Raw genomic sequence first — 26,712 nt, 5'->3', positions numbered from 1 at the left:
GGGCTAAATTTCACTTGTGAACTACCGGATGGCACCATGCTTCAGTTTCCTGATTTGCGGTTAAAGCTTTTGGATGGGCACATATGCTATGCGTATTCCCCTCGTGTACAAAACCGCCTCTTGCCGTATGATTCTGCCCACTCGAAGGTAGTGAAAAGGGCATCGCTACCCTCTGCTTGGAGCCGTCACTCCGGAAGTTGCACCTACATGAGATGCAAGCCAGTTTTAATAACCTATTGGACAGTCTTGTTAAAGTCGGCTTCCCTGAGTCGGTCTTAGTGCCAGTGGTGGAAACCAATTCTGAATAAAATGAAGGCTGATGCGGGCAAGGATCAACTGGCGGGAAAAGAAAGTCCTGTTGTGGTTCCATATGTCCACAAAGTTTCTCATGGCCTCAAAAAAGTGGCAAACCGGTTTAATGTACCGGTGGTATTTTTTGCCCACCGGCAAGTTTGCCAGCTAAGCCGTCGCATAACATACGAAAGCAAACAAAAAAAAATGGTTGGTTGTCAGAAGAGGCGTTGCCGGCAGCTCGCTAAGTGCGGAAGGGTCGATGAAATGCTACTGTCTTGTAGAAAATCCTATATTAGACAGACGGCATGTTGTGTGAATGACCGACCTAGTTAACATGCAAAATACATTTAAAAAAAACGAGGGTAGCGACTTCTTTTGCATCAGTTGTGTTCCACGGTTTCGCGACGTGGGGATTCTGGGCAGAGGCAGGCATACAGGTATCAGACGGCTCGTGAAACATTAGAAGCCTTCTATATAAAACAAGCAGGTTCGAGTTGTATAAATAACACGTTGGCTTTCTTTTATGACGCTGAGCAAACATTTCTGCCACGCTTGCTTTGATAGGATTGATGCCTCTCTTTGATACCTTGTACGCGTGCGCTTTAGCCGAGAAGACTATATATGTGAGTTACCTTCACTTATTAAACAGTTGGAGTAAGCGCCCGTGGTGTCCTTTTGTTGTGTTTTTGTGTTGCTCTGAATTCAATGTAATTGCATTTTAACGGATTCTAAAACTATGGTTCTAAATTTTACACGAGGCTGAGTTCATGTCCCTGCAATCCGCATAACATGCCCCCCCCCCCCCCCCCCCCTGCCGCCATGTGGAGCTGATATGGGTGCCTTCGCTCTTCGCGTATCCCGGAATACAGACTGCCAACCTTGTAACCAGAGGTTATTCAATCCGGGCTCAGATGGCCTCTAATCCGGGATTCACGAAAGAGAGCATTCACTAGTTCAGCGAGCTGACGCAGGCCTACAAAGCCTCGCGCCAGCTCTACTCCCAACACCACTTCACCGCCCCCCCTCCCCCGCTCCTCCCTATATAATAAACACACGACACTATGGCTCAAACCACAAACATACGCTTTTCCCTCACCCCTTAACCTATCCCACTATCATTCTCCTTCCCTACCTCTGCCTGTACCCTAACCTTTTCCCTCAACATCCTCTCCCTCTGTCCGGAAGGCACTCTCTAGCTGGTTCTAGAGTACTTCAAGACCTGGGACGACTGGGACACTCTGCTGCGCTCAGAGGATCCGGCTGTACAGACAGACCATCGCCACCAGCCGGGCTGTCAGTGTTATGAGCCTTAGGGACATAAACACCTGACTTGCAGTTGGGTCGCGCGGTGACCTGGGGAAATGCTCACCCTGAATTGCTTTGTGGTAATAACTTTTTCTTTCGTCTGTCTGTGTCTCATTGCGGGAAATGGCAATATAGAAGCCAAAATATCAGTAAAATGCTCACTGGGAGGCTACTGCTTTTTTGGAAGTTTTTTGTTGTTTTTTTGCATTTCGGCCGATTTACCTAAGTTATCCAAATGCTAAGTATGTCGCGAGGACGTCGCGTTTCAGTTCGCTTTTGGTTCGCTTCTGTGTCTTTCAGGTCAGGCTAGAGGCAAAGAGAACCGAAATAGGTTATTTGGGATCTGAGTGCTAGCGAGCTATGCACGTTTCAGACTGCTGAGTGCACCCTAGGACAGCACTGCTATACCGCAGTGCCTAGGTCTGGTCCACACGGATGGAAGCTAATGGAGGTCACGACATGCAATGGCAGATAAAGGTAGGAGGGAAGGGGGGGGGGGGGGACGGGGGAGGCGGGCGTAGAGGATCATATTAGGTCATAGAAGAGCAGAAAGTTGGGCACGTTGGTTGAGATGCCTGCTAAACAAAGTGCGGATAATATTACTCTTGTTTAGTCGCCAAGGCGGGCAACATCATCACTAATATGGACAAGATAGTCAAAGTAGCCGAGGAGTTCTATACAGATCTCTACAGTAGCCAAAGTAGTCAGGACCGTAATGAGATTGGCGGCAGGGAAAACAGTCAGACGTTCCACCAGTAACGAAGGACGAAGTCAAGAAAGCACTAGAAACTATGAAAAGGGGGAAATCAGCTGGAGAGGACTAGATAACTACAGATTTGCTGAAGGACGGGGGGGATATCGTGCTAGAAAAACTGGCCACCCTGTATACGCAGTGCCTGGTGTCATCGACGGTACCAGAAGCATGGAAGAATGCAAACATTATCCTCATTCACAAGAAAGGGGACTCTAAGGACCTTAAAAATTACAGACCAATCAGCTTACTGTCTGTTACGCATAAGGTATTTACTAAGGTAATCGCTAATAGAATCAGGACAATCTTAGACTGCAATCAAGCAAAGGATCAAGCAGGGTTTCGGAAACGGTACTCTACTATCGATCATATCCATACCATCAATTAGGTGATAGAAAAATGCTCGGAATATAACCAGCCCTTATACATAGCATTCATTGATTACGAAAAAGCATTTGACTCAGTTGAAACCTCGGCGGTGATGCAGGCATTGCGAAATCAGGGGGTAGACGAGCCGTACGTGAAACTGCTGGAAGATATATATAGTGGCTGCACAGCAACCATAGTTCTACATAAAGAAAGCAACAAAATTCCCATAAAGAAAGGTGTTAGGCAAGGAGACACAATCTCCCCAGTACTATTCACAGCTTGTTTAGAGGAAGTATTCAGAGACTTGGAATGGGAGCAGTTAGGGATAAGGGTAGATGGAGAATACCTCAGTAATCTGCGATTTGCTGATGACATTGCCTTGCTAAGCAACTCGGGGGATGAACTGGAAATAATGATTGATGACCTAGACAGAAAAAGTAGAAAGGTAGGCTTGAAAATCAATATGCAGAAGACTAAGGTAATGTTCAGCAGCCTCGGGAAGGAACAGCAGTTTACATTAGGTAGCGAAATACTGGAAATAGTAGGCGAATATGTCTACTTAGGACAGATAGTAACCGCAGATCCGGACCATGAAAAGGAAATATCAAGAAGAATAAGATTGGGATGGAGCGCATTTGGCAAGCACTCGCAGATTATGACTAGCAGCTCACCGGTATCGCTCAAGAGGAAAGTATACAACAGTTGCATCTTGCCTGTACTCACCTATGGGGCTGAAATGTGGAGGCTAACCAAGAGAGTTCTACTTAAGTTGAGGACAACCCAGAGGGCTATGGAACGAAAAATGGTAGGGGTAACATTAAGAGATAGAAAGCGTGCAGAGTGGGTCAGAGAAATAACTCAAGTTACCGACATTCTAGTGGAAATTAGGAAGAAGAAATGGACATGGGCAGGACATGTAGTGCGAAGAGAGGATAACCGATGGTCGCTTAGGGTAACAAACTGGATTCCAAGGGAAGGAAAGCGTAGCAGGGGGAGGCAGAAAGTTAGGTGGGCGGATGAGATTAAGAAGTTCGCAGGGGTCAAGTGGATGCAGCTAGCACAGAACCGGGTTAAGTGGAGAAATATGGGAGAGGCCTTCGCCCTGCAGTGGGTATAATCAGGCTGATCATGATGATGCGGATCTGATCTCTGTGGTCAGTATCGGCGTGGTTGCAGTGATAGTTATTTTATTTCTTTTAACGGTCATAGCCATTTCCGTCTGCTCGGCTTTGCTTCTTCGGCTAAGCGAACGAAGTGGCCAAACCCACAGACCTGCTTAGGTACTCACTGCATCACCACTTGTTATGACATTTTGCATATTTCACTATCTTTATATCTTAGTTAGGAATTGGTGAGTATTTTATTGGTTTTCTATGTCAGTCGAACTACTCAGTGCGAGCATAAGCGAATCTTTCAAAGCAAGCTTTTCTTATAAATCAGAAAATCAAATGATTTCAATAATGCAAACACGGGGGCCAGTTGGTTGATCATTCTGTGGAATACTGCGCTACTTGATATACAGAGACAAATGGACGACGACACACGAATAAAGCGCAAACTTACAACTATTTATTTTTATCGACAAAACACGTACATATATACAAAAGGCATCCTTGTCAAATCACAGACACATCATTCATGCATGTGATCACGCACGTTATCATTTCGACCACAACTCCGCATCTGCACAGCTATCATATCTAGCTCCTCTTTTGTGAGAGCCACAGAAGATGTACTAACGCACGTATCTTTTTCTGCTGACTCGATTAAGAAGGCTTCTACTATTTCTCTTTCAATTCTTTCCTTTTGTTTACCTACAATTTCAGTCCTATGGAATAATGGTTTGCAGCCATTTACGCATCGCAAGCAATGTTGCGCAAGATTTCCAGGGTGGCTGATTTTCCCACAGTCATTATGATGTTCCAGGAGCCTCTTATTAACACACCTTCCCGTTTGTCCGATGTATTGTTTTCCGCACGAAATCGGGATCTTGTAAATGATTTCATCCTGACAAGGTATGAACCTTTTTTGATGTGCAATTTCACATTCCTTCCTCTTGCCACGCTTATCATGCTCATTTACTGCATTACAGAGGCTTATCAACTTTTTTGGCGCCCTAAATATCACCTTCACATTATGTTTGGTTGCTACCTTCTTTAATCCATGTGATACTTTGTGTATATACGGAATTACAACACATCGCTCTCTGTTGCTCTCTTCTCTCTGCACCTGCGTTTTCTTCGTTATGTTATTCAGCAGCTTTTCTGCCACAGACGAAATGACACTCTCTGGGAAACCACTGGCTTTCAGCCTGGTTATTTGCATACCGATGCTTTCTGTCATTTTGTGATCGCAGGACTTCTTAATGCTCTGCAACATGCATGAGTGGGCGACGCTCCTTTTAACAAGCTTGGACTGGCTCGAATCGAATCTCATGAGGCTTTTTTCGTTTTTGGTATGATACCACCAGCATGTGTGCATGGGGGTCTCCTGTATTTGTAGATCGAGGAACCTTATCATCCCTTTATCAGGTACTTCATAGGTAAAGTCAAGCCCATTGAACTTGCCCTTGAAAAGCGCGACCATCATATCCGCGTCAACCGTACCAGATCTTTCTGTACTAAAACAAAGCAAAAAATCGTCTACGTATCGAAAGCATGCTACAACACCCCTGGTATCCAGTTCAGGTTTTAGGCTGCGGTCTCCCTTTGCCATGTAAAGGTTCGAAAGGACAGGAGCCAAGCACGACCCAATACAAATGCCTCCTCGCTGTGCGTATATTTTCCCTTCGTACAGCACATACAGGGATCTCAGATACACGTCAGATACAAGTTGACTTGTGATGACCCATATATGGTGCAAGGCTCCGAAGAAGTCATCAGCTTTCTGAGGAAAGACCATCCTGTGACGTGCATGTCAGTAGACGTGAAAGACATGTTCTATTCAATTCCTCAAGACGGGGCGATATCAGCAGTTGAAGAATGTATTGACAGCTATGGACCTACGAAGTTTCAGAACGAGTGTGGGACGAGCGTCAGCGGCTTCCTTGAACTACTGTGGGTGTATCTGAGATCCCTGTATGTGCTGTACGAAGGGAAAATATACGCACAGCGAGGAGGCATTTGTATTGGGTCGTGCTTGGCTCCTGTCCTTTCGAACCTTTACATGGCAAAGGGAGACCGCAGCCTAAAACCTGAACTGGATACCAGGGGTGTTGTAGCATGCTTTCGATACGTAGACGATTTTTTGCTTTGTTTTAGTACAGAAAGATCTGGTACGGTTGACGCGGATATGATGGTCGCGCTTTTCAAGGGCAAGTTCAATGGGCTTGACTTTACCTATGAAGTACCTGATAAAGGGATGATAAGGTTCCTCGATCTACAAATACAGGAGACCCCCATGCACACATGCTGGTGGTATCATACCAAAAACGAAAAAAGCCTCATGAGATTCGATTCGAGCCAGTCCAAGCTTGTTAAAAGGAGCGTCGCCCACTCATGCATGTTGCAGAGCATTAAGAAGTCCTGCGATCACAAAATGACAGAAAGCATCGGCATGCAAATAACCAGGCTGAAAGCCAGTGGTTTCCCAGAGAGTGTCATTTCGTCTGTGGCAGAAAAGCTGCTGAATAACATAACGAAGAAAACGCAGGTGCAGAGAGAAGAGAGCAACAGAGAGCGATGTGTTGTAATTCCGTATATACACAAAGTATCACATGGATTAAAGAAGGTAGCAACCAAACATAATGTGAAGGTGATATTTAGGGCGCCAAAAAAGTTGATAAGCCTCTGTAATGCAGTAAATGAGCATGATAAGCGTGGCAAGAGGAAGGAATGTGAAATTGCACATCAAAAAAGGTTCATACCTTGTCAGGATGAAATCATTTACAAGATCCCGATTTCGTGCGGAAAACAATACATCGGACAAACGGGAAGGTGTGTTAATAAGAGGCTCCTGGAACATCATAATGACTGTGGGAAAATCAGCCACCCTGGAAATCTTGCGCAACATTGCTTGCGATGCGTAAATGGCTGCAAACCATTATTCCATAGGACTGAAATTGTAGGTAAACAAAAGGAAAGAATTGAAAGAGAAATAGTAGAAGCCTTCTTAATCGAGTCAGCAGAAAAAGATACGTGCGTTAGTACATCTTCTGTGGCTCTCACAAAAGAGGAGCTAGATATGATAGCTGTGCAGATGCGGAGTTGTGGTCGAAATGATAACGTGCGTGATCACATGCATGAATGATGTGTCTGTGATTTGACAAGGATGCCTTTTGTATATATGTACGTGTTTTGTCGATAAAAATAAATAGTTGTAAGTTTGCGCTTTATTCGTGTGTCGTCGTCCATTTGTCTCTGTATATCAAGTAGCGCAGTATTCCACAAATGATTTCCATTGATACGCTTACAACCACTTGCTACAGTATTCACACTTGCCTGAAAATGAAAACAAATGTTCGAGAAATGTAGGTCTATTGGTCTAAGTCGAATCTGGGTGGGGCTTCAGGTCGAGCTCACAGGGCTGGCCTCGGGATCAGCAGAATCATATTGTAACGAAGCTTGGTTTGCATCCGAAGGCCTGGACCTAGCTCGGGCCAGGTACGAGCACAGAGCGCGGCCCGTGCATTGCTCTAGTCTAAATATTTGACCAGAGTCCTCCAATACAACTTTCCTCGAAGCCTGTGTGTTGGTGCCGACAGAATTTGAGAGATATTATTATCGTTGCTGACGCTTCAGCTTTCGCCTGCTGGTTAAAATTTCACATGATTGAACACCGTTTGTAGCGGTCGCATTTCTTTGAAGCCATAAGCCGAAAATATTTCAGTTCTCTACCATCCCAGCATTTTCTCGTATTACGGACACTTGAATTGTTTTGGTGTGCCGTCTGCAACGGCGTTAAGAATAGCTAGTGTGTCGCTTCACGACGTTGTACCACACACGTATACTTAACAGTGAAATTAGGTGCATTTACGTCAAAAATGGAAGAGCACAAAATAAAATGTCGCATTCGGCAATTTGTAACCGTCGATTCCTGTTTTGTTCAAAGTTTGTGAGCTTGGATGCATATTTATTTACGTGCCCACCTGTGTGCTTGCCCGCTGATACCCGCGCACGTGTATAGTCGGGAAAGTAGAGGAGGGGTGATTCTGAAGATTCTGTAGGAAATATTCTCTTCCCAACCCACCCTGATTGAAGCAGGTTCTCGGGAACCGATACTCACCAAGTTGTAGTTTTTTCCAGAACTTGTCGAATTGTGAAGGCCTCCATAACAAATGGGCGGGTTTAAATATCAGATCCGTCCCGAGTGGAGATCTGGGAGTTAATTGATTTTAATTATGCCCTGTTGCTTTATTTCAAGATTGCATTCACAAACTCTCCCTAAAAGATGAGCCTGCCCAGAATTTTTAGATATGCTCTTGAATAAGAATGTTGGCGAGGTTAGTCTGTTGCACATAAGTTGCTTTTTCAAGACCATTTTGAGGGTTTGTAAACTGCTTCATAGCCCACTAAGTACCAGCTTTTCGCGATGCCGATCCTGGCGCATGTGTCTTTGAAGCAAGTGTCGGTACTTTATTTAGAGGAAAGACTCAACATGGAGTAGACTGCAGTTAGGATGAAATTACTCATTCGTATTCAGATTTCCGGAGCCATATGGTTAAAGCATTATAGAGCCTTATGACCAGTTTGACAGAAGTACGTCCGAGTACAAGTATCAGACTTATGACTATCGGCTAGCCGACGCAATCGCCCTATATAGGTTACAAACTAAGCTTAGCAGGAGGGCTAACATGCGGTAAGGTGGAGCCGCTTTGTTGCAGAACTCGAATTGGGAACTCTGCTAATATGAGTATTTAGAGTGGAGTACAGCGGGAGGAGAACAGAATTAAGGATCAATAACGCTATCAAATTTAGCGCAACCATAAAATTTTAAAATGGTGAAGATATACGACTTCTCAGCAGAGTGGAGATTTCGTTCGAGTCAAGGTATTGAGCCCGGGTTCGCTGCATGTTCTGTGGGCGGTATTTTACCTGAGCCGTGCATAAGAAAAAAAAAAATCCAGCAAGGAGCGCGACTTCTCTGCGTGCTTCGTGGAAAGCTCTAGATATAGCTACCGGATAGCAGTTGCTGCTGCCAATGTTGCTGTCGTTTAACATTCACATCTGCCCTGATTTGGTATTTTAAACCGGTTTTAGAAGCCTACGCTCGAAGCGGATGGCAGCAGGTTACTGTCAATTGGCGCAATCAATATGCCGAATGTATGCGCAATTACATCTCATTGCCTCCACGGTTTTGAATTATTGGTGGAGTTGGCTTGGACACCATAAAATGCTTCCAGGTTCCAGAAATAGCAAATGCAATACATATAACTTCCGTTTACAGACGATGGCACGAAGTTCAGAAGCGGAATGTGCAATAGCGCTCTCAGACAGTTAAACATCTGCATCTAACTGCCACAGACAACATGCAACTTTATTTCACTTCATTGCCCCGCCACATAATTGACAACTTAACGAAGACAGTAATCGTTTCGAAATGACTCAGGCTGCAAAGAATGTCTTGGTGAAAGGTCTCCGGTATTGTTGCTATCTGGAATTTTAACGTTCACTGACATCGAACTGTATCAGCATTAGATTTCGCCACCTTCAAAACCTGATCGCCATGGGGCCTTGAGGCGAATGTTTCGTAATGAATAGCAAAACCAGACCAATTATGCTGTAAACCAGCTAATAGCTTATAGATGTCAAACGTGCCCGCTGCAGTCTGAGACGCGCTATGATCCGCGGAATATATGTGATTTCCTGTAATATGCGAAATAGCATCGAAAAGGCCAGAACATTTTTCCTTAAGATGGCTACTACGCCACCGTAAAACACCGTCTGCGTTTTTAAAACAGGTGTCATTTCATTCTGCTTAAGGCCGCACCGCGAATACATTACAGAAACAGTAATGAAATCACTTTAGCGGGAACACTTTATTATGAGATTATTGTCGCTGTGAGAAAAAAAAAAAAAACTCTCGCTGCATTTGGTATCTATATCTTCTTTATTGCCCTCTCCTAGACCTCTATTACCGGCTGTGCGTGCGAGGAGCGTCCACGATAAGTGCGAGCAGTGTTCTTTAAAACCAGCGACTTGAAATGTTAAAGTGGACTGACAAGAAATTATTTAACAGAATACAGCACTACGCCACCGAACGAAATTTATTATGCGATAAGTGGATATTCTGCTCATACATTTGTTTATGTTGGTATGCTGAGTATGCTGATATTTTGTTTTTGATGTCCTGACAATTCCTTCAAGGATAGTCCAGGATGAAAATCGCTAGAAATGGAAGCCATCCGAGTGAAACCTATGGCTTGAAACGTCAAATGGGACGGATAAGTAAATATTTAGCACAATATAGCTCTATGCCAGTAAAGGAATATTATTATGAGACAAAGGCAAATGTATACTGATATTTTTATTTTAATTTTCCATGCCCTGAAACTAACGCCGAGACTCGGATGATGAAGTGTAGAAATTATATGTGCCTCTTGCGCAGATACTAACCTAAAGAGTTGATCACTTTTTTTTTTTTTCAGATCTCTCTACAGGTGTGCTGTGCAAAAAGTTATTAAGGCGACTGCTTCCTTATGATCGGCTTGCATCAGTGCCGTTGCTTGCCTTTCCGACTGCGCTAGAGAGCCAAGTATTGTCGGAAAACGGGAGTAGCTGGCTATGAAGTGGACTTCACTTCCACCACCGCAAGGGCGCGTTGGGCAAGTGTGATAGACTCTGTGCATTATGGGCCTTCTGCGGTCAGCAATCGCATAAATCTTTTTTTTTTACTGCAATATCATGCATTGTGGCATAAAATGGTTAATTACAAAAAGCTTCTCTTTTCGCTGTGCCGTCTGCAAGTATCTGCAATGGCAAACGACGATGCAACCATGGGGGGTAGGAGTAAGACTTTCCCTTCAATGTATTCTTTCGTGGATACAACTACCACAATAGTACCGATTTCATAAATCATATCACCTTCGAAATCCTAAGAAAATGCAGTGAAAAAACTGACGGTCACGAAAATTGTGCAAGATGCCTACCTGCTCTGATTCATATCTCTTGTCACAGGTACAGTTAACCCAAAGCCGCCATGAACAATTACTAAAAAATGAACATGAAAGTACGAAACGTGTAAAGCGCATTTGTTTATACCTTCTGCTAAGAAAAATTAGATATGCTCATATCATAGAATTCATATCAGTGGCCAAACACCTGCCACCTGCAAGAACTTTTATCATTGCTACTATTGCTTTATTTCGTGTATGTGTACCGTCTCAAACCCCACAAGACGATAAAGACCGCCAGCAGAAAGTGGCACAAACGAAATATAGTTGTAGCAAATGACTGCAGCTCTTCGTTTCGGCCTAAAGTCCTGCGGTGCTACCGCTTTCTTCTTAAACGCCGTAGACACGTAAGTGCATGCAAACCTTCACGAAGCTGTGTTCTGCTGTATTTAAAACTGCTTTACGTTTTCAAACCAGCTGATGTCTCCGTATTGTAGTCGGTTGACGCTTCGCGCTCTTACATTGCCCTCGGCTTCCGAGACAGAAAATGAAATTCTCAAAATTAACCTTGCTGCAAAACATGCACAGCACCTTCTAGAAAGGTAACATATTCTTGGCGTGCAATTTGTGTCTCTGACAGGTGTTTGAGCGAATAATTTGTATGCGAAACAAACCACACCCGCTAGACGCTCTGGCACCTTAAACCGTTCTGAGACAATTCATCGTTATCATCAGCAGCCGGACTATACCCACTACAGCGCGAAGGCCTCTCCCATTTTCCTCCAACAAACCCGGTCCTGTACTAGCTACATCCAATTAACCACTGTGAATTTCTTCATCTCATACACCCTAGTAATTTTCTACCGCCCCTTCTACGCTTTCCTTCCCTTGGAATCCAATTGGTTACTTTTAGAGACCATCGGTTATCCTCTCTCCGAACTACGTGTCCTGCCCATGCCCATGTTTTCTTAATTTCGGCCAGAATGTCAGTAACTTGAGTTATTTCTCTGACCCATTCTGCACGCTTCCTATCTCTTAACGTTACACCTACCCTTCTCCGTTCCATTTCCCTCTTCGTTGTCCTCAACTTAAGTAGAACCCATTTCGTTAACTTCCATGTTTCAGCCCCATAGGGCAGTACCGGTAGGATGCAACTGTTAGACACTTTCCTCTTGATTGATACCGGTAAGCTGCTTGTCATAATCTTTCAGTACCTTCCAAATGCGCTCCATCCTAGTCTTATTCTCTTAGTTATTTGCCTTTCGTGGTCCGGATCTGCGGTCACTGCCTGTCCTAAGTAGACATATTCGGCTACCACTTTCAACGCTTCGCTACATATTTTAAACTGCTGTTCCTTTCCCAGGTTGTTCAGCATTACCTTAGTCTTCTGCATATTAATATTTAAGCCTACCTCTCTGCTCCTCTTCTCTAAATTATCATTATTTGCAGTTTGTCCCCTGAGTTACTTAACGAGGCAATGTCATCAGCAAATCTAACATTACTGAGCCACTCTCCATCGACCCTGATGCCTAGCTGCTCTCATTTCATGCGTTTGAATACACTCTCTATTGTCTCTGAATTGTCTCTATGAGAAAATTGCGAAAGATTAAAGCATAGTGCGGCCCCTTATGCATTTTACACCAGCGTAATGAATGCTTAATAAAGAAGCATGGCCTGCACAGAAATCTTATGAACGCACTTTGATTGTGTAATGTCGCGCTACACTTGCTGCCAAATTCAAACCAGGTAAAGGGCAGCATTATCACAACACGAATTCTTCTAAACATTGGTCTGAACAAGCTGACTGTTTTTAGTTGCAAATGATTTGAATGCGAAGTTGCGAAAATTATAGAGCAATCTCGCCCGGAGCTTTATTTTGACAAACTGCGCAAAATCACCATATATTGATGCTTTCGGTTCTAAGTAGAGAGTTCACACCTAAACGATTTGTGTTTTCATGTAGAAGCAGCATTGACGCCGCATGTGAACGAGCTGACGGAACGCTGGTTCAGCCAAGGGACATCGTAGATAACTGCGGTACAGGTATCCTTGACCTGCAACAAAAAAAAGAAAAGCGAATAATTCGCTTACTCAAGAAAGATGGCTTTTGGCACATTCACTACACATTACGCTGTAACCCTTAAAACCGGCCACCCAAATGTGAAGCCTTCATTACCCCAAGTGGTTTTGAAAACTGAAGCGTGTTTTGTTTAACGTTTATTATTATTCAATACTGATTTTCTTTTTCAAATGAGCGAGAAACTTTAGTGCAGTTAACGCTGATGGATTGTAAGCAATGCGGACGCCATGCAGCCTATAAAGCCTAAAATTATACCACAATACCCTAAATGCTTCTACCTTTTATTTTAAGAGGCAATAATATGGTGTAAAAGCGAAGCCTAAAACGTCACTCAACTGATTATTTACACTTTCTTATTGGATAGCGCAGTCCGAAAAATTTAGCGTCAAAAATATGGCACTCGAGTTTGCTTGAAGACCTTGTTTGCATGTTTTATGCAGCAATATATACACCTTTGTGCGTTTGATGTTGCAGAGACATTAAATTGATTGCCGAAAATGCCACTCCCAGCAACGCTATTTGATCAACGCGCCATGCGTGAAAGCCAGTCATCGATATTACAGATGTGTATTTTTGACGCTTGATATTTCGAGCCGCATTACAAGTTATGAGAATAAAATAATTATATTGTTTGTTTTTTTTTTTAATTTAATCGATTATTAGCGAAACTAAGCGGCCACAGGCAGTGTCAGCAAAGCTTACGAGCGCACTTCGAGCTGCGCATCACCTATCCCGTAGCTTATTTTCAAAACGCCCTGGTGGCAGGCACAAACAGCGAACACATTACAGGTGCACAGTTGTGCGACGCGCAAACTTATGCGTTGCTAGCGATGTGTTGGGCCACTAAGTTCTTAGCGCAGCTACGAATATTCGTGCAGTGCAGCGGAGAAAAAAATGGGATCCTTGAAGATCAAAAACACAAAATTAATATTATCAAACAACGGTAGGGAAAATGAGGAGATTCATTTGAGGGGCGTATATATGGAAGTCAACAGTCGCTGACATATAGGAAAGAACATGGGATTTTTCACGAATGTAGTAACACTTAATCGTATAGGTATTTGACTACAAAATGGGAAAAAAAATAAGCACGCACCGCAGGTGGGATCTGCATCCACGACCTCTGACTTTTTTGCGTCTGACGCTCTACCGACGAACTACGGCGACAGCTGGTTAATCTTCCACATTCTAAAGTATATTACTGAGTTTAACCTATCATTGAGAGTGTTGGCCAAGGACATTTTCCACCACAGCGGCGTTCATTTGCTGAGAGGTCATGGGATCGAATCCCACCGGCGACGTGTGGCTGTTTTTTCTTCTTCTTTCTAGTTATTTACTTCCACGATTAAGTATTACTGCACTGTGGTAAAACATCGCTGTGCTTTCTTTCGCTTGAAATTAATACTAGTTACTGCGGGACACAAACCTTTGAATAAATCGAGAAGCTAACAGTACTTCTCGAATTTAACGTTTTGTTAGCTGTTAACTAGCGAATCGGCTAACCCGTCTGAAGTGCGTACAGATGCACATCATAATGTTAGTGTGATGCCGGAAAATGCGCCTTAGTCCGAAATCAGATTTGTAAAACAAGGTCCTAGGTGCAACACTTTCTAAATGAATTAAGGAGTGTGCTGCGTTTTCATTAGCACACAACCAGTCACGACAGGCACCTTGGGGAATCTGCCTGTTTGTCCCAACTGTGCCATTTCCATATCACTGAAGGCTTCCGAATTGTGCCTTACGCGTCGGCGACAAAAGGATTCTTGCACTGGGCGCATCAGCCTTTCTCTTTTCTTTTCTACCTGTTTGCCTTGCACGAGTAAGAAGTGAACACTGGTACTTGATGCTGAGGGCTTTTCCTAGTCTCCGTTCTTGTTCGATCTTTGTCAGAGTCTTTCAAGTTGTTTCATATGCAACGCGCGCGAGAATAAATGTAAACTAGAGATCATGCAGTGTTCCAGGAAAAGAAAACAGGCGACGTGAGCAGCTCCTGTCACTCAAGCAAACCAGCAAAGACAATTCTAAGCCATTATTTTTGGTAGCACAAAGGAAGTATCTATATAGAAACAGTTGTTTGGCAAAGCTTATAGTATCGCCACTGTTCTGCATTATTTCTTTCCCGGTTATGCATGGCTACGAACGCTGAATCACATCTTGTACGTATGTCGGGAGTAGTTCTATCTACATTCCAGATCAGTGTATGACCGTACGTGACGACCTGTAAGATGCTGAACGGACAACAGTGCTACGAATAAACGTCCATCTACGTCTACGGAAGAATAAGAATATCATCGTATCTATCTCAATGAAATCGCTTGCGCAGCCTATCACCGCTACGTGCGATGCACATCTTCCACCACCTGAAGCAAGGCGCTCCTCAAATAACTGTGCTGCAAATTGGCTGCACATAACAGTTCGACTCCTGCTCTCTGCCTTTAACTAGTAGCGAAGGTCATGACCTGCCTCGACCTCGATGCTTTCATTATTCGCCGCGCTGGATGTTGCGATCTGCTCCTTTAAGCCGACAGCCACCCGAATACATTTCATTGCGAACTATACAACCAACTCTAATCAAAATATTCACACTTTTCGACCTGAAAGTGGCGGCAACTATGATATACAAGAGCTTCCGTGAAGGGCATATATCTTTTACGTGATCTTAAATAAGGCGTGGCTTCAAAACTCGTCACAGCTCTCACCCGTCAAAAATTGTATCTTAAGACTGCTCACTGCTTCCGACTGCTCATTAGTTGTTCATATTCACTATACGTGCCGCCACTAAAATCAGAAGCAGTTTGTGAAAGCTCCAAGGCAAGAGTGAATGAAATTTCCACGCGATTTATGCTGACCAAGTGCAAAACGATGTTGCTGATAATAAATCACAAAAGCTTCAAGCTGAGGTGAAATGCCGAAGCGAAGCACGTGGTCGCCACAGTGCTTACGTCTTGTGTCTTTGGAAGACAGAGCTCCTTGGTGTATGTCTCGGTCACCCGGCACGTGGATTCGGCAATCTTGAAAGTGAGCCTGTAGTTCGTACCGGCGACCACCTGGGCAGGCACGCAAACAAATGAGAAATCGATTGAAAAGTACTGTTCTGTATGTCTAACCAGAATATTTCATAAAAGTAGTCTAATAGAACAAAATATACTCTTAGCGCGTAGCTAGAGACCACGCATTACGGCATAATAGTCCTTAATGCTATTGCGTAAAACACATTTATATTATATGTAAAAACATATTACGTATCTTTTAGCATCTAATAGCACAAATAATTGCGAATTCATTTGTATACATTTCGAGCTATGAATCGCATAATCACAACGTTCTGCTCAAGATGTTTCCGTGTGTTTCCCACCCCGAAAGCTCTGTATGCTACGGAAATAATTATCTGGGCTTGGCGGTTATTTGTTAAGAACTGCTGCCGCGCGAAACTACCCCTCGAGTAAAGAAACGGAAACTGGAGCGCAACGTCAACTCATTTTCTCATTAGAAAACCTTTACACATACATAGAATCGGGCTAGAATTGTGAAATAAAACTAAAAAGTGGCCTCGTCGGCAATTCTTGAAATATTTTTGAGAATATCACGTTCAAAAGTGAAATTTCTTTCACGTAATTTTAATATACACATAATTTTAATATAAAGAGTCATTACGAAGTGATTCACAATTATTTCGATTAGTGTCCGTTATAGATATTTCTAGCTCCACATTTTAATCTAATTATATGCCCATAACCTAATTGCAAATGGTGCTGACACAGCTGGGACTTGTGAATTACATACGGGCCGTTTTAGTATTACGGCTACCCCTAAATCTGAATAGCTCCTTTTCTCTTGAAAGGAGTGCAATATTTGAACACTGTGCGGCTCTCTATACGACAAGAACGGAAACAAAGTTTGATAATTCAACCATTGGTATTTAGCTCGGAAAGTACACTTTTTTCTATTTTCTAAACGCTTGTCCCATTGGTGTATATTATGAAAAAGTATTTCCTAACTTTATCATAAATAAATGCACAACAGTGATCTTTTTGTGCACACTGCGTACTTGTGACATTGCAGAGACCTGTACACGACTTTAAGAACAAATTGCGTAGCCCACAAAGATGTGACACTGTGTTATGCCTCCACAGAATTACAAATTCTTGAATCCCTGTATTGTTTACCTCGAATGGGAGCAACAAATAATATTCACAATTATCTCTAGCTTAGCGGCCGGTCAACAAAATGTCTCGTTTCTTGTCTCCTTCAATGTTCAACAGGACGACCCTCCATTTGTAGTTTCGTGAAAATAAAAATAAAATGCAATATGTTTTTGCAAATCGGGATGAGAATGTGTGTGCCAAGGGCGTCAAGATACAAGAGGAAAGATTTACGGTTGCTCCGTCAGCCACCTGAGCTGCGTAAGCTATTCGTGGCAGATCCGCGAAGGGGTTACGCAGTAAACACGGCACTTCTACTATGACAGCGTTTCGCGGCCTTGGCGCGAGCGCATGTACATCGTATTACAGAAGCATTCCTATTCACATGGCCCGCAACGCCATGCACTAACAAGCGCCCTTCCCGTTCTGACTTCCTCTTGCAAGTGAGAGGTTTGTTTTCGGTCAACTGTTTGCATCTCTTGCGTAGCCCTTAAATTATAAAGGGGCAGGAAGGTTCAGGTACTTCAAATACTGATAACCTGAAGGGCGGCGACTAGAAGCCACCTTGCTAGAAGCGGTCAACGAGGAACTCCCAGAACAAAACGCGACAGAAAGATTAGCATTAATTAGACAAAATGTGCGCGTCGCATGCCTGAGACTCTGAGGTGTAATAAGCACATATATTTGATGTAAATATAGAGCCGTGGCTAACAAGGACGATAAAACCATGTAATAAAAACCAAGTAATAAACAACGCTGAATAAAGCTAGATGTAAATCTTCTATCCAGTGTGTCCTGAATATTATCTTCGTTTCCTTTTCTCTACGGGAAAACGCCTTGCTTGCGTAGGTTAGTGTAAGTAAGCAATGGGAAAATTTAGAACGTATATGCACTAATACAGGGAATGGGATTGATGCGCTATAGCGAATAGCATCTCACGGGGTTAGAAACTAAACCGCGCATCACAAAAAAGCGCTTGTGTCACGTCCATCTGAGATATTGCGAAGCTTTGCAAGCAGCAGCTTTCGCCAATAAGTAGAAGATTCAATTTGTTAACCATACCAGGCAGTCCTTGGGAGGCTTCCAGCGGGACTGTCATAACAATCACAACCGAGGAGATCAAAGCGAAGGCTACCATCTAGATACTGCGAATTGCGTGATGCGGTTCACATTTTTGCCACTTTCTGACAATACATTTTCAGCAGACTACAACACGCAGCCACACTCTATGGAGGCCGATTTTGCGCATCTGCTGCTAAAAAAGCTTTTATTTCAGTATTGAGTCCTATTTCTGCGCGTACATTAGAACAATCGATATAATATGAGAAACTGCTTGGGGGTCTAGCCCACGCATTTACAATGGGTTTCATAATTTTTGGTCAGCATCCACCAGCAATACCCTCTAAAATAATTTAAAAAACAGCCCTACCTTTATCAGTACTCAAGACGGATGCAAGCAAACATGTCCTCATTATTGGAGAAACCGCGTATAAAAGAGTAGGGACCAGAAGAAAGGTAGGCACAGGACGAGGGCTGAACTCACAACTAAGATTTTATTTATTGCACCTATACCAACTAGCTCAACTAATTGTCCTACTAAACACATCCTACTTATGCATATACGGTGCAAAACCACACAGCTGAAGCAGTTCACGACAGAACGTCACTGTTTTAATGAATGCTTCGTCAAAACATGCAGATATGCAAAGAGCATGTGTGAACAACTACCTTTTTACTTCTATATGTTCGTTCATCAAAAAGTAGTCAGGAAATTAATGCCAGAATAATGTTCGTTGTTTCACAATAAATTATGATTACCTGGAATCGGTGAAGAAATTTATAAATATACATCACAAGTTTTTTTTTTTCAGTAATGCCGACTCCTATTTAAACCCATCTTTGTTACCCCGAACAATACCCAGTCAGCATATTTGTTTTTACAATAGAATTATAATAAATGTGCACCTATGCATGTTTTCAGATCTTTATAGATATCTAATCCTATTTAACAATATTGTGCTATAATGTTCATTTGTGGACTCGTATGGTGATCCACACGACATAACATGCAATCTTTGGCCGTAGCGCCTTTGTCTTGAAAAATATCCTTGAGAACCTTAAACTGCACGACAATATTCTTAAATTGTCGTAACAATATGTAAGAAGCACATTAAAAGAAAGGGGAGAAAAGGTTGACATGCCGCTAATAAAAGCGCTAGCAAAGAAATCTTCGTGACAAAAGCAGAACGGGAAAGCAGTTTAAGAGGATAATATAATGACTACCTGCTTTAAGTGCAAAATATTTTATTTACGTCTGTGCAATAAAAATATTTATTTTTATTTCACAGTCATTGTCACACTGCTAAACATGAATCACGGCATAAAATTACCAACATTCACTAAAGTTTGTTTAATAGAGATTACTGTGCAATGAAGTTTTGGGTTTAGGTTGGCGAACGTTGGGTGGCACGTCACATGTATCAGATCACGTGAACGGCACGGAAACTGCAACAAAAGTCGTTCTTCAAGGCGCTTGCATTTCTACTGCTGCAGCAGCTTAGTATAAGAGTTGAACATGAATAAATTATATAGGAATGGAACAAGCGTTTACACGCAGTGCTTCATGACCTCGAGTGTAGCGGAATTTTAGAAAAGCCTTACTGTATTAATTATGTGTGAGAAAAGCAACGTCAAAGGCAAAAAATACAGGCCGATCAGCTTCCTCTCAGTTGCCAACTGAGGAAAGCGGAAATAAAAGTAATAATTCTTCTGTCGGCCAGTTGAGAAGGCTTTCTTTGAAAAAGCCGACTGGGAAATAAATCATTCTGTTAGTCCAAAGTTAGAGGAACCCCCAAGATGGAGCAGAACTTCGAATAAGGGAGTGGTGAGTCATTGGCATTCACCTAAGCGCAGGATGCCAATGAGGTAGATGCCAGTGACTGAGTATAGACTTCCCCTTATTAGAAATGCCACTCCACCTTAGCAGACTCCCCTAAACTTTGGACTAACACACTTCCCACTTCGAGTTAATGATCGATACGTTTCTCTTTACGATCTGCCAGCATTATTTCTTAATCCAGTCCGTAGGGCAGCACGAATAGGCGATGGTCCTGAGTAATATGCCCGGACCAGGGCAAAATTTCTCTTCAACTACGAGGTTTCTGAGAAAGCTACATAGTTTTCCTTTGTAGCCCTGTGACTGCGGTTACATGGTTACCAATGAGTTATCACTTCCCTATTATAAGTCATATTCTTACAGTCAGTCATGCGATAACTTCATAGATTACAAAGAACCATTCGACTTACTCTAAACTTCAGCTGCCATGACTGCACTACGAAATAGTGTGTCAAAGAGGCACATAAGAATTGGCAATGAAAAAAAAATTTGTTGCGACTTTTTAGATAGTCTTCTAAAGAGAAAGCAATAACGTCTCAATCAAGAAGCGAGAAGACAGAGAGACAGAGCCTGTCAAGTACTACTCGTGATCATTTACTGAGGCATATAGAAGAATTGATTGGGAGTGTTGGCGATAAACGTCAACGTAGAATATCCTAGCAAGTCACGATTATGTCATGACATTGCCTTGCTGGGTAACTCAGGTGAACAATATTGCAAACATCGTCGGAGGCCTAGAATGGAAAAGCGGGATGGTGGGTTCAGACATTATTGCACAGAAAGCTAGATTATTATTTAGCGCTATTGGAAGGATCGTTCGAAGTGACAAGCGAGTATATATGCATACGGCAGTCAGTGGCTGTAGACGCGCAACACGATATTAACTTATTTGTTAGCAGAATGGGATGTAGTGCATTTGCCATGTACTCTCAGACAATTCATGGCAGTTTACTTGCATCCCTCAAGAGCGACCCATATAATAGCTGTATTTCATTGGTACTTATCTACGGAGTAAAACTGTGGAAGTTAACAAACAGGGTCGAAGTCCAATTCCGCACAGCACAACATGATATGAAAAAAAAAATGGCGGGTGCAGCGTTTGGAGACAAAGTGAGATTAGCACCAGCTTTTCAAGAGACGAACGTAAGTTAATGCAATTCAAGTTCAGAACATAAAACGGAATGATAGTTGGGTGGGTACGTAATGCGAATTGAGAATTGCCAGTGAAATAGATTCCGCAAGAGCGCAACCATAGTGGGAAGCGACCGAGAGTCGGGTAGGCTGCTTAACAAGTGTGCTTGATTACAAAGGCCGCAACGACGTCAAATTGCTCTTGCAAGTCTTAATCGGTTTAAGCGGAGCGAAACTTCCGCTCATTGTTTAGGCATTTCCACATCCAAATGAACAAAACTGCAGCTGAAGATCAAATCTTCTGCAATTTGAGCGATAGTGCGTTAGCGGTGGGTGTTATTGATATTACGATGCAAATACTGATGCGAAATGGAGCTCAAGACGGAAAGACTGCATAGAAACACACAGCGATCAGTTGGGGCTGCCAATTCCACTTCCAGGTGAACTTTACAAATTAAACACCAGAGTCGATGATGTCATTTTCCCCGCCCCCTATTGATTTTGTATTTATCTGTCGTTGAATAATAAAACTATGTTTTATAACAGGTACTAACTAGCCTAGCAGCAGTTAAACAGATTGTACAATGCAGTTTCATTCATGATCCAAACTATTCGTGTCAGCACAGAGTGCGTTACCTGGGTCTCTGCATCGATGACCTCAAGCACCGTGTCGAAGAATTCCCTGTCGCCGACCTGGTTGCCGACTGCAAAGTGGGCCAGTTCTGTGAACAGCTGGTTGCCGTCCACGGGTTTCTTCTGCCAACCACCTACGAGCCGCGGCGTCTCCTCTGTTTTGCAGCACACCACGAAGGCCCCCAAGAGTATTCCCAACAGCACGAAGGACGAAGCCATTGCTTGGTAGTAACAGTGAGCTGCAAAAAATGAGCTGTCAGTTATCATGCTTGGTCATTTGAAGGCGACTTCCCTGTATGTCCTATGACAAGAAAAGTCGCCGGAGTTCGTTCAAGAATGATAACCACAGAAAAGAATCTGTAGTGGTAAGTTTAGCCTCTTAGCGCATTATTCAGCATGATCTGAATGACATTTGCCGCCGAAATGTGGGGACGTCTCGATCTAGGCCGCGAGCCCAGCCTAGACGCTTTGCTCTTTATCACTGCTCTTCCGCACATTAAATACGCAAACCAATTCGTAACCGCCTGCGGCAAGGCACTGCTTCCCAGCTGAACCCTGTGAGTGCTCGAGCGATGAATCTCGTGTGATCAACTGCCCCCCTCCCCCCCGTATTTTTCTATTGGGCCCAATAAACTATTGGAATTAGAAAATAATCACTCAAGTATTCAGTTGAGCACAGCCATAAGGCTCTAAAGGAACGTTGCGCAGATTATCAAAAATTTCGTAGTTCAGAGAGCTGCGTAGCTTTCCTTTTAGCCGTATGATTGCAATCGGTGGATGGCAACGAGTAATCCTTTTCATTACAAATCTGTTACCATTGCATAATTCCCCTAAAATTTTACAAAGGGCAATGGACAAGTTCTTTCAAGTAGCCGCGCGTTCAAACTCAGGCTTGCACGTGCAAGGGCCAGCGTGACCTTAGTTTGGGACTGATGTGCGCAAGAATGGAAGTTCATTAAAATAGCAATGCAAAGCACCAGAAGGCGGCTGCTTAACACCTGTGCTGTCAGGTTGTGCGATGGCTTAGTTGGTTAATGTCTATTTTTAAGCAACTAAGCCATCACTGCAGTCTGACATGGCACGTGTTAAACACATACTCCGAAAACCAAAACATCTTTTTTTTTTCTAGTATAAAGCGGAATCTTGCCGGTTAAAAGGCGGTTGGAATTGGACGAAAGTTTTATGCCTTGGAGAGTCCACTGTTTTGCATGCAAAAAGCACAGAACTGTTGGGTATTTCTTCTTGGATTTCTGGTACATAGCTTTCATATGGGATGTCATTCGAAAAAGATGGATTTTCGGCTTCACACTCACGGAATCAGGTATGGCCCGAATAAAATGACGACGCTATCCCTCATTATCATGTAATGACGCTGGATCTGCACCATACATATAGAGAATCACGATGGCGGTGCGTCCCGCAGATCTTGAAGCACATATTTTGAAGTTATAAGACATGTGGATGCATAATGTTGCTTGTTCGCTCTCACTGAAACCTTCAAATCAATGAAAGAAACTTAGTCACGTTACCTAAGTCAAATACGGTCCTTGCGTAAATATTTTATTTTTGATTGCAATACCAAAAGCCTTAGCTGCTGAATGCAGCACCTAGGGACATGCGAGCTTCGCCATGCGTTCTAAAAGCGCTTTTTGCCGTATGCTATTTCGGTTTTATTTATTATGAGCCCATCGCGTATGATGCGTGACGTCACACTATGACGATGGCAGAGTGGCTTCACTAGCGCAGAGATTCAAACCAAGAATTCAGCGGTGCAAGATCTTTCATTCTGCGCAAGGATTCAACGATATCGTCACGCATGCGCTGAACAGAAGATCGCGCTTCGACGGATGTCAAGTAGACGTCATTGGCCCTTTGAATTCCTCAGCAGAGTCCCCTTAAGCTTTAAGAGAAGCAGCTCATGCTGCAAAATACGTCATCAAACGGCCGTGAGAAGTACAAGATATGATGCCATTATCTCAAGACAGAGGCCCATGGCCCATAAAAAGACCAGCCCAAAAAACAGGGACAAAGGTAAACAAAACGACAGGACGGGCACTGTTTTGTGTTCTTTGTCCCCGTTTTTTGCGTTGGTCTTCTTATGTCCTAGGTATGGGCCAATTGGCCCAAACAGCTATTTTGATCAAACCCATGGTCCGACCGAAGGCTCCCCTAAATCACACAAGGATATACATGTTATTCGTCTATGCATACTCACCACAGACGAGCCTCCATGTGGTGCCAGTTTTCCCCACATTATTATTCAATTAGCGCGGCAATTATTTGGTGTACATCGTTTCGAATGGTGTCATGAAATTTTTCTTTCATATAGCATACGCTTGACGTTATCTCGGGACAGAGATTTGAAAAAACGATCTATGTACCTCCAGTTGTTTGATTTGAAACCAAGGTTCTCCGGATTATGGTCCCCACACGCCGCTTGAAGCACGGCTGTATACGTCCACATACACACATACAAACCGATTACAATACCAGCAGAATGCTGTTATGTGTACCGAAAACCTCAGTCGAAAACATTTCTCCCGTGGTACAATTATTCTTTCGCACTCATAAGGTGCGCAGCTTTAAGCGTATATGTACTGAATGGTTTTCACCGTGTATTTACCTTCTGCCTAACTGCAGATTACAATAAACCTAGGTAGCAAGCTACTCCCAACATCAGGTACACATGGTAGTTATCGAAGTCGGCAGTGACTCACAGCGGTAACAAAAATGTATTACCTAGAATTCGGCTTGTTAGCGCCGCCTTAGTATAGGAAATATAAGTTTGTGCAAAAGATAATTATGATATTGATTACTTGATTCATGCTTACTCCCACTTGGTGATTATTAAATTGTCCTTTTCTGATAATGTTATCTAACTGGTGCTTTCTCCCGAGGGGAGAATAGAAACAGAGCGCCTACGTGAGCAATTTTGCGTAAATATCTAGATATTCCTATATGTTGAGGATATTGTGCACACGCGGTCACGACGAATACAGAGCGCTGTAAACCAGCGATGTAATTTTTCATCCTGTCTCTTCAGAAAGCTCAGTTGCTAAATGAGAGGAAAATAGCATCCATATTGTCTCGTTTTACCTTTTTCTCGCTTGAATCTTTTGTTACTCTTTCATCGCGAACGGTAAATAAATTACACCACAAACTTCTCATGCGTATCTACTTAAGGGATCTACGCGCCCAATAAATAAAAAAGAGCGCTTTGAACAGCCATATTTTTTTCAATATTGCCTTTCTGCATACACACAAAAAATACAGACAAAGAAATTGCTTTGCTTTATATGGCTTACGGCTTACCTTCCCAAAGTGACATCGAATATGAGGCAAGGCGTAGTGGCGAGCTCCAAAAAATTCTATCACCTAGGGTTTTTTGCATTGGCATTGCATGGCCTATGGGCATCTTAACGTTCTAATGCTGTCCCGCCGCGGTGGATCAGTATTTAGAGCGCTCGAGAGCCCAACCCAAGGACGCGGGATCGAATCCCAACCGCGGTGGCCGTATTTAAATGGGGGCGTAAATCAAGAAACCCGCGCGCTTTGTGATGTGAGTTTACGTTAAGAACCGCAGGTAGTCGAAATTTCGAGTCCTCTCTTCAGGACTTTAACAACACCCCCCCCCCCCCCCCTTACTTCCTAACAAAATCAAATCTTTTAATGTCGTGAAACGCCTCGCGTTTTAATGCAGTTGAAGCTCGGCCGCCGACAGTTTGGTGATTGAAACTATCAAGGCTTCGGTCTTCGCTGGAGTCTCAACGGGTTCGGATGAAATGACCGCGATAGGGGCGTGCCTTGCGATGTTCCGGACTAGGGACGCCGACAGGTAGCGGCGCCACTCTGTGACTCCAGAACTATGATAAACGTTTTCACCACCACCACTATGGGGTCAGCAGTCGTGAGCCCTGAAAACTGAGCCAAAGTAACCGGTCGTTCCACTGAAAAGAGCCCTGAGCGAAGCCCCTATTCCTCATTCAGTTCCTAAGCCATAATGAATTCACTTGGATCAGTTATGCACATTATCCGCCAAGGTCTACTCCAGATTGTGAACACTTGCACGATTAGGCTTTGAAAACGCTACCAAGAAGAGCATTGCGGCTGTACTTTTATTTACTATTTAGCAGCAGTACATACAGAAAGCAGGGCCGGTTTATTTCACTTATGTCCTTGCGTTAGAGACTGCGTAAGAAAACACCAGATAGAGAGGTACGAAGCAGTAAATGCTTGTATTTAACAACACTCCTGATTTTGAATCGCCCGCGTCTAGGGATATCTAGGGAAGCTTGCTCTTACCGACGACCACTAAAACGGCTGAAAAACGTCTAAACTCGCACCGCTGATCTAGCAGTTTACGAAGAGCAGTAAAGGGCCAGTACCTAATGCCTAGATGCATTATAGATTAACGGCATATCAATGACAAAACAACGAGTGGTTTCGCCCTGAGTAGCCGCAGCGCTGCATTTGACATGAAGTAGGAAAGATCTGTCGCGTATAAGGCGCGCTGTCGACACTTAGCTCTCCTGAAATCATACACCTTTTGAAATGCATCCTCAGGCACTTCACAGAGCGCAAGTCTTTCGGCTAACATCATGTTAAGATCCTGTACTTATCCACACATAAGACCTGGAACTCACCCTTGGGGGATCGGAGGCAAAGCAGCGAAGTCGAGAAGTGACAGCAGCGGCTGGTGCGTTCTCGGTAGGCGTTGTCGACGAGGGCTCTGCTTCTCCGGCGACGGCGGCGGCGGCTGAAAACGGATGACAACTCAGTATCTGAGGGAGAGGGCAGGGTACGGGCACTTGAGGGGTGCAGCAGAGAAGCTTTCCAGACGGACGGCTTGGCGGCTCGGCCTTCGAGTGAGAGAAGATATAGCGCGTGGCGCGGTCTCTTTTTTTTTTTTTTTTTTTTTAGCCTCATGACGGAAGAAAGAGGTTTGTCGGCAAAGGAGAGAAGGCAGTGTGGAAACCGGAAAGTCAAGCGCGCCAGACTTTGAAGTGGTTTTCGTCATTTGGCCACATCGTTGGCTGGCGATACCGGTGGAAACCACTCGTG

General features: G+C 43.5%; 1 protein-coding gene across 1 annotated transcript; it reads right to left on the bottom strand.

Annotated features, from left to right (window-relative positions):
* Window positions 1-12,615: 12,615 nt before the first annotated feature.
* On the bottom strand, window positions 12,616-26,496 carry LOC146175484 (cystatin-2-like). Its single transcript, XM_084581867.1, has 4 exons — window positions 26,295-26,496; window positions 21,655-21,890; window positions 15,792-15,896; window positions 12,616-12,823 (listed from the first exon to the last, which is right to left on the bottom strand). Exons 2-4 carry the CDS (start codon window positions 21,868-21,870, stop codon window positions 12,725-12,727), a joined length of 420 nt encoding a protein of 139 aa, XP_084437993.1. The 5' UTR covers window positions 21,871-21,890; window positions 26,295-26,496; the 3' UTR covers window positions 12,616-12,724.
* Between the last annotated feature and the right edge of the window lie 216 nt (window positions 26,497-26,712).

This window comes from Amblyomma maculatum, chromosome 10 (assembly GCF_055883805.1).
Source record: "Amblyomma maculatum isolate TAMU_Amacu chromosome 10, ASM5588380v1, whole genome shotgun sequence".
Taxonomy (NCBI): Eukaryota; Metazoa; Arthropoda; class Arachnida; order Ixodida; family Ixodidae; genus Amblyomma; species Amblyomma maculatum.
Note: the sequence above shows the minus strand (reverse complement) of the source record. Positions and strands in the feature narration are given on the sequence as shown.

Excerpts from the sequence above, each read along its gene's own strand:
- LOC146175484 (XM_084581867.1), bottom strand. The coding sequence starts at position 21,870 with ATGGCTTCGTCCTTCGTGCTGTTGGGAATACTCTTGGGGGCCTTCGTG. Across the intron at positions 15,897-21,654 it reads TCATCGATGCAGAGACCCAG|GTGGTCGCCGGTACGAACTA; the intron begins GTAACGCACTCT and ends GTGCCTGCCCAG. Across the intron at positions 12,824-15,791 it reads GTCTTCCAAAGACACAAGAC|GTCAAGGATACCTGTACCGC; the intron begins GTAAGCACTGTG and ends TTTTTGTTGCAG.